This window comes from Balaenoptera borealis (genome assembly GCF_965194805.1).
Source record: "Balaenoptera borealis genome assembly, chromosome: 5".
NCBI lineage: Eukaryota > Metazoa > Chordata > Mammalia > Artiodactyla > Balaenopteridae > Balaenoptera > Balaenoptera borealis.
Window position 1 is genome coordinate 8222497 of NC_138862.1, and position 14458 is coordinate 8236954.

The 14458-nt window shown below is 35.2% G+C and overlaps 1 protein-coding gene across 13 annotated transcripts in view; it reads right to left on the reverse strand.

The window, feature by feature from the left end:
- DYRK1A (dual specificity tyrosine phosphorylation regulated kinase 1A) overlaps positions 1 to 14458 on the reverse strand; it is a 143522-nt gene that overhangs the window by 13088 nt on the left and 115976 nt on the right. For all 13 annotated transcript variants that reach the window (XM_082394582.1, XM_082394573.1, XM_082394578.1 and 10 more), the window contains 4 exons: positions 14310 to 14457; positions 10023 to 10309; positions 7299 to 7445; positions 5365 to 5505 (listed from right to left, as the gene is read on the reverse strand). In XM_082394582.1, coding sequence (XP_082250708.1) covers positions 5365 to 5505; positions 7299 to 7445; positions 10023 to 10309; positions 14310 to 14457 — 723 coding nt within the window. The remainder of the gene's footprint in view (positions 1 to 5364; positions 5506 to 7298; positions 7446 to 10022; positions 10310 to 14309; position 14458) is intronic.

The window sequence follows — 14458 nt, forward strand, 5'->3', positions numbered from 1 at the left end:
AAAAAAAAGCATCAAAATCAGCCAGGGGGAAGAGAGAGAAATATTTCATAAAGAAAACAATGCTTAGAAAAACCACTGACTTTTCTTCAGAAACAATGTAATACAGAAAACAATGTCATTAACATATTTAAACAACTTCATTTTCTTTTGCTGAAACGTAAACCTAAAACTCTATCTCAATTTGTAATTTCCATATCCATGGAAAATATCTTCCCAAAAACGAAGGAGAATAAAGATATTTTCAGATAAACAACTGCTGAGAGAATTCATCCGCAGAAGTTATTCACTATAAAATAAAAAGTTAAAGGAAGTTCTTCAAGCTGAAGGAACACAATACAAGACTGAAGTCAGGAACTGCAAAAAGAAATGAAAAAGTCTATGGGTAAAATGAAAAGAACTTTTTTTTTCTTTTGGGCTTGCAGGATCTTAGTTCCCCAACCAGGGACTGAACTTGGGGCCACAGCAGTGAAAGCTCCAAGTCCTAACCACTGGAACACCAGGGAATTCCCGAAAAGAACTTTTTATTTTATTTTTTATGTGTTTTTAAATCTCTTTTAAAAATCATTTTTAATTTAAGTAGTCAATGTGTTGTGAGGGTTATAACATATGCCTAAGTGATATATGACGACAAGAGACAGAAGGGGTTAGACAAAAGCACGTGGTTATCATACGGTTTATCAAGTGATATAACATTTTGTTAAGTTCAACTGGTAAGTTAAAGATGCATGTAGTAAAAGCAACACTAAAAATTACACACAGAAGAACAGCTAAACAGTCAATTAAGAAAAGGTGAAATAAAATACCAAAAAGTACTCAACTCAAAAGAAGGCAGTAAAGAAGGAACAGGGAACAAAGAACAGATAAAACAAATAGAATACAAATAAGGCAAAAGTCTAAAACCCAAACCCCTGAATAATTAAATAGGCTAAATATTCATTGTGAAAGATACTATTTGACTAGATTAAAAAGGATGACTCAACTACATTTTGTATACAAAAGTCATACTTTACATACAAAAGTATGAACAGGTTTACAGTAAAAGGGTAAAAAAACAACACTATAAAAATGTTAAGAATTAAAAAGCCAGTATAGCTAGAGTAATATTAGACAAAGTAGACTTAAAGACAAAAATATTATTAGAGATAAAGAGGAATATTTCATGGTAATGAAAGACTGAATTTATCACCAAGTCCTAACAATACTAAATAGGTATACCTATTAAGAGAGCTTCAAAAAACATAAAGCAACTGAAGGAGATTAAGACAAATCCAGTATCATCACTAAAGATGAACACTCCTCTCAGTTACTGATAAAACAAATACACACAGACAGACACACACAAAGGAAGGATGTAAAGATTCTCGAAGAAAGATAAGGCCAACAGGCACATGAAAAGATGCTCAACATCGCTGATTATTAGAGAAACGCAAATCAAAATTACAATGAGGTATCACCTCACACCAGTCAGAATGTCCATTATGGAGAAGTCTATAAATAATAAATGCTGGAGAAGGTGTGGTGAAAAGGGAACCCTCCTGCACTGTTGGTGGGAATGTAATTTGGTACAACCGCTATGGAGAACAGTATGGAGGTTCCTTAAAAACTAAAAATAGAGTTACCATATGATCCTGCAATCTGACTCCTGGACATATATCCAGAGAAAACTAATTCAGAAAGATACAAACACCCCGATGTTCACTGCAGGACTATTTATTGGGTTGGCCAAAAAGTTTGTTCGGGTTTTTTCCGTAACATCTTGCAGAAAAACCCGAACTTTTTGGCCAACCCAATACAATAGCCAAGACATGGAAGCAACCTAAATGTCCATCGACAGGTGAGTGGATAAAGATGATGTGCGGTGTATCTCTCTCCCTCTCTCCCTCTCTCTCTCTCTCTCTCTCTCTCTCTCTCTCTATATATATAGCAAAATATTACTCAGCCACAGAAAAGAATGAAATAATGCCATCTGCAGCAACATGGATGGACCTAGAGATTATCATACTAAGTGAAATAAGCCAAAGAAAGACAAATAGATCACTTATATGTGGAATCTAAAAAAAAAAAGAAAAGAAAGATGCAAATGAACTTACTTTCAAAACAGAAATAGACCTACAGACATAGAAAACAAATTTATGGTTACCAAAGGGGAAAGGGATGGGGGAGGGATAAATTAGGAGTTTGGGATTAACATATACACACTAGTATATATAAAACAGATAACCAACAAGGACATACTAGATATTTTGCAATAACCTAGAAGGGAAAAGAATCTGAAAAAGAATGTATGTAGGTATGTATAACTGAATTACTATGCTGTACATCTGAAACTAATACAACATTGTAAATCAACTACATACACTTCAATTTAAAAAAAACTTTTAAAGGAGAGCATCTTCATAAACTCGAGGAAGGTAAAGACTTCTTAGAATACAAAAAACACTATTCATAAAAAAAGAGATTAAATTTCCTGCTCATTAAAAACTACTACTAAGAAAAGAAATAGGCGAGCCGCAGTCTGAGAATAAATACTGACATATATGTGACGAAGGACTTATATCCATTACATGGTAAAAAAAAGAACTCCTACAGCTCAACAATTAAACATCCCAATAACAAACAGGCAAAAGACTGGAAAGACTATCACAAAAGAAGATACATGAATGGCTAATGAGCACATGAAAAGGTGGTCACTATCATCAGTCATGGGGAAATGCAAATGAAAACCACTATATACCCATTAGAATGGCTAAAATCAAAAAGACCAACCACATCAAATGGTGAGGATGTCATGCAACTGGAACTCTCATACCTTGTGGGGATGCAAAATGATAAAACTGTGGGAAACTGTTTGCTCTTTTCTTACGAAGGTAAACACACATACACCCTATGATCTGGCAATTCTACTTCTAAGTAGTGACCCCAGAGAAATGAAAACTTAAGTGTACAAAAGTTGATACAAGAATGTTCCCAGTAGCCTTATTCATAATAGTCCTAAACTGGAAACAACCCAAACATCCACTGACAGGTAAATATAAATACAATATTTCCATTCAATGAAATACTATGAAGCAATAATATGGAGTAACTTCTGAGACACAATATGGATGAATCTCCAAAAACAATGTCTGTTAAGTGAAAGAAACAAAGTAATAAATACTATACAGATCCCATTTACATGAATTTTTCCTATGAATAGCCAAAACTAACCTATGATGACAGAAATCAGAAACTGAGGGTGAGATGACAGAAACGGATATAAGAGGTGGTGGAAGTACTCTATGCCTTGTTTTAGGTAGTGGATATATACTGTTGTATTTAAAAGCTAAAAAGTTAGAACACTTAAAATACTCATCTTACTGTATATAAATTATACTTCAACAAAATAGCATCATTTATACTCTTAATTCTTCATCCCCCTTCCCCACCAAAGGAAAAAAATAGATAGTAGGTATGGATTTCATTACTAGGAAGCTAAAATGGGCCCTTGAAACATAAAATGAGAAATTAAAAGTAAAAATAACATCACTAAGGAAATAAAGCAAACAAATATACCCAATGATAGTGCATGCACACCTGTTTATACTTAGGGTTAAAATCCCCAGTGCATCGTTATAATGTAACCATTTGGTTATGGATTTGATTTTTTTGTTGCTGAAAATTTATTTCTATTTAAAGAGAAGTAGTTATTTTACACTTTAAAAAATAAAAGTTTCTTAAGTCAGTTGCTTAATTGCAGCTGAAGAAAATCTCAATCTATGGTTAATTAATATGTATTAAATGTAGGTCAAGATACTCACTTTCAATTTTAAGGGAAAAGATTTAACTACTCTTTTCTGAAATGTCCTCCCTAAACAATTTAAAATAATTATACCTGAATTTTGGAGAAATGATAGGTTACAATTCACTGTGACTTAACTGTGGTTTTATAAGGCAGAGATTAGGGAAATGGAATGAGATGAATGTTTCATTTAGAAAAAGGAAAAAAAACAGCAGAAGAAGAAGGGAAAAAAAACTTCAAACTGGAAAAAGAAGTGGCAGCCTGTATTGCAGAGAGATAAAAACATAAGGAAGGCTTCACCTCCTCCATGCCAATTAAAATCAACTGGCAGGAGCAACCCTGAATGCTGCAGAAGCTCAGGACTCCTAGGCTGTGTTTTGGTTCAATGGGAAAAGGGGCCATGACTGATAAAGCTATGTGGACAAAGGCAAAAGGATTCAGGATGTCTTGCTTGGTATTTTCCATCCCTTCCTTATGGGGAGTAGGCATAATTTAGCTGCCGGATATTACAATGCCTGGAACTTCAGAGAATAAGGCAGAATGCAGTAAGTTACAAATCAATTGTGAAAGATACAATTATATATATATATATATATAATTTTTTAATATTCTTAAAAAAAAAACCCATTTGATATTAAAAGTTAAGACTGCATAGCTGAAGGTGAATTACAGCACGTAAGCATCATCTTCAGTTCACTGGAAATGACACCTGGTGGCAGCATCGCTAAAACGCAAGGGCAAAATAAAAAGTGTAGCAAAAATAAAATCTCTTAAGTGTTGAAAATGCAAAAACTACAATCACAAGGTGTCTGGTATACGTATCACATACAATCATATATTTATAGATTATTTTCATCTTATACTAGAAACAAACTAGATTACAAAACATGATTATTTTCAGATATATAAAACAAAGATGTAAATCAAGATGCAAAACTGTTATCATTTACTCTATTAAACTGACATAGTTTAGGTATCTGAAAAAAGTTCTCAGATAAAAGAAAATTACTAAAACGTACCTAACGTGTTAAAAACCTCACTTAAATTTTAAAGATTTTGGAGATGTGAAACTCCTGTTACCCAAGCTAGGAATCTGAACTCTATCAAAGGACCATTTAGTCACTTCATATTCTTGCCACAAACTGCTTAAGTCAAAAATCCTTTTCTCTCATCTGAACTTAAAAAAAAAGAGCCATTTACTGCAATTATGACTTCCACTGTTCACAGCTGCAGTATTGTTAACTGTGACTTCACTATATACTCAAACTATGAGAAACAAAGGTCAAACTTACTAATTCTACTGTGGAAACAAGGCATGGTGATTTGATCAGCTACCTCAAAAGGCAGACATATAGTTTCAAAATGAAGCCTTAAAGAGCACTAAGCAAACACTGGTCCATACAGATAGTTCAGGTCAAACTCTATAACCAACTTATGAAGAAAATATATACCTAAGTTATCAATGGAACTACTGTTAATAACTGACTTCAGCAACACTGATTTCAAGTAAATACAAAATGCGCTATATAGAAACAGCTCAGTAAAAGAAATAAAAAAGGCTCAAAAAAATTATTTCCCTATTTTACCCGTTTTCCATCTTTGGTCTTCTTTAAGTTCCAAGTGCCATCTGGCAACTTCTCAAAGAACTTTCTTGCTTTTGGTGCTTGGTCAAGAATATGAGCAGGTGGAATACCCAGAACTTCCACTATTTTATTCATCTGATCTACCTGTATTAAAAATAAAAACAAAAAACCTGTAATTTCTACTGTAGGACATCCTATCTGTGCTCATCAATTCATTCATTCATTCATTCATTCATAAATTAGAAATAAATAAATCAAGCATCTCCTGTGTGTGGGGCACTCCTCGGGGCAGTAAGCATAGAATAATGAACACAAGAGATAAAGTCCCTGCCCTCCTTGAGCCCCACACTCCACAGAGGGGAGGGCACACAATTAAGCAAACACGTATATCCATGGGATGGCAGGTGGTCATGGATACAATGGAGAGTAAGGAAATGATTGGAGGGAGTTTTAGAGTTTAAGTTTTGGGAGAATTTTAGTTAAATAATCACACACACAGAAAAAAAAACCCAAAGGCTTAAAAGTGTGGACCCAATAAAAGTATTTTTTTAAAGTGCAGATTAATTCACTCAAATACTGAGCGTCTACTATATGCTGGAAACCATGCCCACTAGAACACAGCAATAAACAAAACAGACAAAAATCCCTGCCCAAAAGTTTGTGTTATAGAGGAAAAGATCACCAAGAAGCAAATACATAATAAGCAAATAAATATCAGATGACCACTAAGAACCATGGAGAAAAGTGACATGAGAGCAAAAACATGAAGGCCGCGAGGGCAGGAGCAAGAGCACTCCAGGCACGGAGGAAAGAATGAACGCAAGGGCCCTGGTACAGGCCTGTGGTTCGTAGGGACCTGAGAGAGAGTTGTGTGTGCTGGGCCGGGAGACGGAGGCGGGGACAGGGGACAGGACAGCAGGGAGAGGTGGAGGGAGAACAGGAGACAGAGGGAGTAAGGGATGTTCAAGCTACTCAAAAGGGCTCTGGCTTTCACCATGAGTGAGATGGAAGCCACTGAAGTTTCAGATGCTCCTAATATTGTTTAAGCCCATGAAAAAGGTACTATTACCTTTATATTATTTATTATTAAAAGAAAACCAAAGACACACTTATGGCAGTTCTGCCAAAGAGCAGCTCACTGGCTAGAGTGAAGTGAATTAAAAGGAAGGAGGAAGGGACACGTTTCTGACACTATTTATTGACAGTTGTATAACCCAGTTCAAGTCATGAAATTTCATTAGTCTTTCTTTTCTCACGTATAAATGAATGGACTGATCACGATCTGCAATGGTTAACTTTTCTTTAAAAAACAAAACACAACAGGATCCCACAAGCAAATAGTTTTAAAACCAATGAAAGCCCATTCCTCTGACTGTAAGGGAGCTTGGCCTCCCTCTCCCTTGCCCTCCCTCTTCCCAGGCACTGCCTCTGACCTTCAAAAATCTTCTAAGAACACAGAATGAACACCTGTGGACTTGCTCAAAAATTCTATAGTCCTAATTTACCCTGAATTATTCAGATCAAATATTCATCAACCCTACTAGTCATCATTTACTTTAATTTCAAATCATACTCTCAGAATTTACACTGATGTTTACACTGTTTTTAGGGTGGTCCTCATTTCTTCATTATCATCTTTTTCTGTTCTTATACTTAAAATCTATAAAATTTACACCAAAATACTTAACATGTTCTAATCTAATTTATTGTTCTCCTCCACTGGCAGATAGAAAGATCTCGCTTCCCATCTCGTAATTCTGAACTCACCGTTACATAATTGAAAAAAAAATAAAAATGGATAAAATAAGTTCAAAACTGACCTAACACTTGAATGATTAAAGTTGGTAAATAGACATCTTTTCCTAAAAACAACTTTCAGATTATACTGTCAGAGATTGAAAACAAAAACAGAATTTTTAAAGCGATCCATCATATACCTCATTGGCTCCACTGAACAGAGGTTCTCCAGTGTGCATTTCAACCAAAATACACCCAAGGGACCACATGTCGATAGCAAGGTCATAAGGCATTCCCAGTAGCACCTCTGGAGACCGATAAAAGCGACTCTGAATATATTGGTATATCTGAAATATATTTCAAAATAGTATTAATTCCAAAATAAGTTTTGTTTAACTGTGGTCAACAATGAATTAAGAACACAAGTCTAATATTAACAGCAAAAAATAACTGGGTTATTAGAGTTCGATTTACTGATTTCAACATTAGACTATGAATACTGTTAAAGAACTAAACGTTTTAAGCGAGTGGTAAATCTGACTGTGAAATGCAAAAAAAAAGAAAAAAAAAAAATATATATATATATAAATCAAGCCCTTTCATTTAGTTCAATCCTAACCGGTAACCAAGATATATCTTAAAACAATTATGCCTTATTAGAAGAAAATATTATTGAGAACAATTTATCTCCCTATTAATTATTCTTTCCTGCTATGGCTGGTACTTGGTTTACCATTAATTTAACAGCTAAATTGTATCTAAATTAACCTGAAAGACTTTTTTCAGGTTAATTCAAAGCATTAAGAAAGACTCAAACTCAGCACAATGTAATTGAAATTTCAGACATCTGTACTGTACCAGTCTCACAGATAAATCTAGAAACACTGCCACATAAAGATTCAATTGGGAGTCGTTTCTGACTAATCACTTCTCTACCCTGTCCCCCTCCATCTCATTCTAAGACTTCTTAGAAAAAGAAATCTTGAAATGGATTATTTTCGATGAAGTAATCTGAGATGTCTTCAGAGACCAATTCATCTTCACCTGGCCATTTAAAATTTATATCTAGAAATACTACAAAAGCAAAGATAGTTTTACTTAAAAAAGGGAGAAAAACAAACAAAATCCTCCTACCCAAACTTCCTAACTTAACACTCAAACGAGGCAGCCAGCAGCATGGAGTCGCTTCTCACGAAAGCTTCTGTGACCTCCACGACTCCAGCCAAATCTGAGAACCATCCCATGCCTCCACAAGCAGGTCAGCCCAACCTTAAGGCCTGCTCAGAGTGAAGAAAGTCTAACTGAAAGGGACCAGGAAGAAGTATTACATTTCCAAGTTTTTATACGCCAACAGCATCGTGAAGCCCCAAAGACTCCCTACTACTGAGACTTATTTCCCAGCTTAGGAAAGGAAGTTTGTCACCTACCTATCCAGCTGCTTAAAGCAGTAGTTGGGCTATCTACAAGCCTGTGCGCCAGGATCGCCGCCTGAGAAACTTTTTCTGAAACATACTTGCCCTGCCACCTTCTAACACTGAGCCAGCAGACCTAGAATAGGGCCACTGTATGTCTGTTTTGGAAATGACTTCCCATGGGATTCTGATACACTCACATAGTTAAAAACTCACTGAGCTAAAGGTATAGCTGTTTCACTTTGGCTGGAGAGAGATAGTAGTGCTTGATATCAGGGCGGCATATATGATTTGGTTTAAATAGGAAAAAATTTTACAAGTCTAAAATCTATTCAAAATGACTCTCAAGATGGGCACATATTTTCCATTTACAATATACTTTATCCCTATTAACAACTATGAGCATCTTTTGATTTTCAGAGGCATCCGAAACTGCAAACTTTGCTTCCTATTCCTTCCATTTTTAAAAATTATTTCATTGTAGCATTGCTACCATAAGATAATTTGCAGAAAATAACAAAAAGACAATCTTGTTAACTGACCATAAACCTTCATGATTAAATTAACCTACTGTATTTAAAAGCTGGAATAAAGTTGGATAGGAAATTTCACTAATTTGGAAAAACAAGAAATGGAAAGCCAATATGAAATAGGAATATCTCCATGTTAGTTATGTTTTTACCTTTTTTTTTTAAAGAAATGCAGTTTCAATACTTAAAGTAAATAGGAACAACATTTTAAATGAATAAAGTATTATCAAATGGTGACCCTAGTTGCTTTCAAGAAGAGAACATCCTGTAACTTCTATTTTATATGCAAAACAGTTAGAGTAGCTTTCATAATGCTAGAAAGAGCCGTAGGAAAATTTTGTTTTCCTAAAATCAGCTAAACCTAAATCTATTTATTGCTATGGACATGTCTGTTTTTAGCACTCTAAAGAAAACTAGTTCGGTGTCATAATTTATAAAACAAAAAAAGGATTTAAACTTATTTATCAAAACAAGTATGTCTATCAACCTAGTAATTTACACTGTATCACTGTGTGTAATGTAAAATTACCTGCATTTTTTTTTTACCCATCAGCTTTTGAGGAAAAACATTTATCTTGACCTATATTTAGAGAAATATTTTACAGCAAGGAGTCAATGTTCTATTATTGGAATTTCCCCAAATTTATACTAAGGACCTCTATTTGGGAAATACAGTTACAACAAATCACCTAATATTTAATATATCCATCCCCTCTTTTCTCTTAGACTTTTAGCATACACATAATTTTTTAAGATAAACTTTGAAAAACTAATACCTTCTAATTCAAAGTTTACTATTTGCATTTTAAAAGGTATTTCCCAAAATAGGTATCAACACAAGGTGATTCAAGTGCTGCATTTTAAAGATAACCATCCTGTAATTACCTCCAAATTGTATACAGATTAATAACATTTCAAGTATCTACTTACACTGTTTTAACCTAATTCTAATTTTAATTCACAAGTCCTGAAATATACTTACCCTCTGCCCCAACTGACAAGAACTGCCAAAGTCAACAATCTTGATTGCACTGCGTTTGGGGTTACACAGAAGGATATTCTCAGGTTTTAGGTCACAGTGAATGATACTAAGTTCTGGAGTCGCAAGGAAAAGCAGTGCAGTGCACATCTGCTGTGCAAACTTTCGTGTTAGGTTCAAAGAGACACCTCGAAAATTGGTGTTCCTCAACAAGTCATAGAGGTTGTAGGACAGCATTTCAAAAACTAAACAGAGGTGGTTTCGAAACATAAAGTGGCGTTTTAAATGCACTGAAAGAGAAAAAAGTTTCATTTTAAATTATACATACCAATAAAATGAGAATAACATGCATTTGAACTCTCCAACAATCTGTAACATGACAATGTCAAATGCAGAGTGAAAATCAAGTTAAAATCTGGCGATCAGCATTCTGCACTAAACAGCACATTCTTTAATCAGTTAAGAATATCTAAATTGTTCATCTGCTGAATTAATATATTAGTGTATACTGTCTGCCAGTAAGCAATATAATGCAAGGAGTACCACCAAAATGCCTTGCTTAAAAAAAAAATTAAGTCAGGTATGAAAACACAAGTAGCAAATTGACAAAGAGTACTGAGAATACTTTGATAATTTTATCGTCACTTGTAAGAGAAAACACGTTGTACTCCCTGAAAGCCCTACCTCACAACTTCATCTAAGCTCCACCCACTGGGATGTCCAGCTTGTGACGACGCTGTACTTGGCAGCCCTCTCTGGGAAGGCTTTGATACATATACACAATCTGCTTTGCTGAGCCTTAGATTTCACTAGTAATTTTTTGAAACAATTGTCAAAGGAAGACAGATTTTTTTTTTTCTTTTGGGCAAATACAGCAAAGGCTCGAAAATCACATTGTAAGGTACTAGAGTTCATAATCAAGGCATTGGATTATTATGTTCATCAAACCGGTACATGGGACACCCTGTCCAAGACTGAAGGTTTGGGAAAACTTCAAAATAAAGCTCAATCACAAGAAATTATGAGTAGGCTTATGAATGGGTAAAGACTAATAGAATACATTACTTGGTATCACTACTGATCCTCTACAAAGGCTTAATAGTCGACAAACTGCTTCAAAAAGTTGTGCTTTAAGTATTAACACTGACTTCACATCAGATGAAGTCATTCAATAAAGAACTGCCCTTCAGTATAAAAATTCTTATACACACCAAACTGAGCACCTAGAACTCAACTGGAATGACATAAAACAACCATTTGTCAAGGCTACCTTCATTTTGGTCTTTTAGTATCATTTAAAACAGAGGTTTCTCTACAGATTTGTCTGGAACAACTAGGACAGTATTCAATGTCTGGTCCCTGAGAAAGGGGATACGCTGTGTTGTCCTGGTCGTAGCCCTGAACTGTCTCCCTGGAGGCAGTGCATGTCAACATTGCTTTTAGACCACTCCTGACACTCATGAGCTACAATGAGGATACGTAACACAACACAACTACTACATGGCTCTCTAGGAGTCCAGAGTACAACTCAACTCTCACCAACAGTTACGTAAGAATGTATAACATCTGCTCTTAATCACTGAGTTCATAGGTTTAAAATTAAGAACATAGCTCCATGTGACATAAGACACCCCAGAGACATGGTCCAAACAAGCGTTTTGACCTGGTTAAGCAGCAGCCGCAAAAGGAATGCAGAAGGTAACTGGTGTCAGAATTCAAACATGATTACGACAATCCCTCTAAGAAGCTGTGATCAGAATGTTCTTCCAATGGAAGATCAATCCACTCAATTCCACTAATTCATCATTCATTTACTGAGTGTCTATAATGTGCTGAGCACTAAAGACATTGTCAAAGAAAGCTCAAACACAAGTATATACGTTCAGTTTTTTTAAACTGAACTTTGAGGAGAACGGACGGTTGGCAAGACTTTGTTCTACACTTAAACTGAATGTTCTTTTAACTAGACCATGGCAGGTACCAAATAATCCAGATAAGAAATTATGCTATGTGGTAAAAAAGTAAGAGTTTTTAGAAGTTCAAAGACTTAAAGACTATACAACTCATGAGACTAAATTATATTGATCAAATCACTTCAAAATTAAGTTATTTACGTTATAAAAGAGCAATACAACTTCCAGACACCTTAAGTTTAACGTATCAACTCTACTGCCATGGCTGTGTCTAAATCTAAAGTTCTTTTTGCTTGCTTTCCAATATAGAAAACTCAGTTTCTTAAGACACTGTGCATGAATTCACCTTCTTCCTAAATAAGAACCTTTAAAAAAAAAAAACTCATCCAAAAGAATATCTGTAATAACTGATGCCAATTAATGATCATTAAAGTCAGTTTATTAAAAATAAAAATGACAGCCATTATTATAACATAACCAAGTAGCTAACATTTAGTGTTTTCTTTCAACAAGGCAGAAATAAATTGTTATAGTAATGCTATCAACATTTTCTCTACTACTTAAGAAAAATTCAAAATAAAACACACAAGAGTGAGAAAGAAGAAAAAGGGAGGTATGTTTAGAGACTGTAAGTCAAGCATCCTTAGAATGTCCTTCTTGGCCTCCTAAGCCCCTTGAATGGAAATGTGCTCACCTTACACTAAGTTGTAACTGAAAGTAAACAGCAAACATGCACTATGAAACATGCAGTGTGAAAAGACTTGAAATACAAATGTTATTACTGTGGGTTATATCAGATATCTAACAGAGAAGGCACTAAGGAAGAAAAATTAATAGTATAAGCTCATTTTATTGCAACAATGAGGAATGAAGGGTGTTTCATAAATGAAATCTAATCTGAATATGTGAACCTTACACCTTTAAACATCAATTTTTTTGTTTCTGTTATTTTGGGGGGACTAAAGAACCATAATGCTGCCCTCCCTTCATTTCTTTTTATTTTTTTTTAAATAAATGTATTTATTTTATTTATTTTTGGCTGTGTTGGGTCTTCGTTGCTGCGCACGGGATTTCTCTAGTTGTGGAGAGCAGGGGCTACCCTTCGTTGCGATGCACAGGCTTCTCATTACTGTGGCTTCTCTTGCTGCACAGCACGGGCCCTAGGCGCACGTGCTTCAGCAGTTGCAGCATGCGGGCTCAGTAGTTGTGACTCACGGGCTCTAGAGCACAGGCTCAGTAGTTTTGGCGCACGGCCTTAGTTGCTCCGCGGCATGTGGGATCTTCCCGGACCAGGGCTCGAAGCCGGGTCCCCTGCAGTGGCAGGCGGATTCTCAACCACTGTGCCATCAGAGAAGCCCTCCCCTCATTTCTTAAAAAGGAGTTTGCTAATAAAACTTAACCTCATATGTTTTTCAGGTAAAGTTAGCATTTATGAATGTGAGTTGCTAATACATGCCTATAAAAAAGTCTGTAATTAATTGATCCTAAGGTCTCTATCTTAAAATTGACATCATCTTGTTTTTACAGGTGGCAGTAATTTGTTTCTTGGTGGCACATAAAATTATGGTGTCTTAGATTTGATTAAGAATAGTATTAAAGAACGTATAATCAGAAGATGTTTTATCCATATATCAATTGGCCCTAGACTTCACTATTTTCATAATTCTTCTGTCTCCTCTTTTTGTATTCAGAAGAAACACCATATGACAATGAAATAAACACAAGCTCTGGAGTTAGGCAGAGGTAGGTTCAGACCCTAGCTCCAAGAGCCCTGGGACCTTGGGTATGTTACTCTTTGTACAAACTACCTGTAATATAAGGATTTACCACCTTCCTTTCAGGACTGCTATGATTACAGATGACGGAAGAAAAGCACAAGGAATATGGTAGGAGTTCAAGAAATGTTGGCTATTATTTCTCGAGGAAGAACCTGAGATCTTGGCTCAGACATTCCAAAAATGGTTCTGTAACCATTAACAACATATTAGCTCACTTCTAATTTCTGAGCTATATTAGAAATGGTTAAAGTTAACACAAAGTGGACTCTCTAGATAAACATGCACCATTAAAGCAAACAAATGACGCTTGTTTCAAAAAACAAACAAAAAGAAAAAAACAAACAAAAAAACCCAAAAAGACACTATTCCCATTTGTTTTTATACTATATACCACCTAGAATGCACATTCCCAGAGATTTAAAATATTACTGCCAGATCAAGTAACATATATAAATCTATGCCCTCCAACAGAAATAACTGAATTTTTACCCAATCACTTTAAGATAAAATCAACATATTTTCATACAAAAATAACAATTAACTCAAATTTGTGGTCTGGGTTAGGGCACACTGCTTTGTTCGCCTGTTTGTTTGTTTACCTATGTAGTATTTCATTTCAGTGTCATGTTTGTTCATGAGCTCAAGAAGTCGCACTTCTATCTGGGCTTGATTCAGAAAAGCCTTCTTGTTCTTTATTATTTTAATGGCAACCCATTCTTGCTCCACACGATCATATGCCTTTACAACC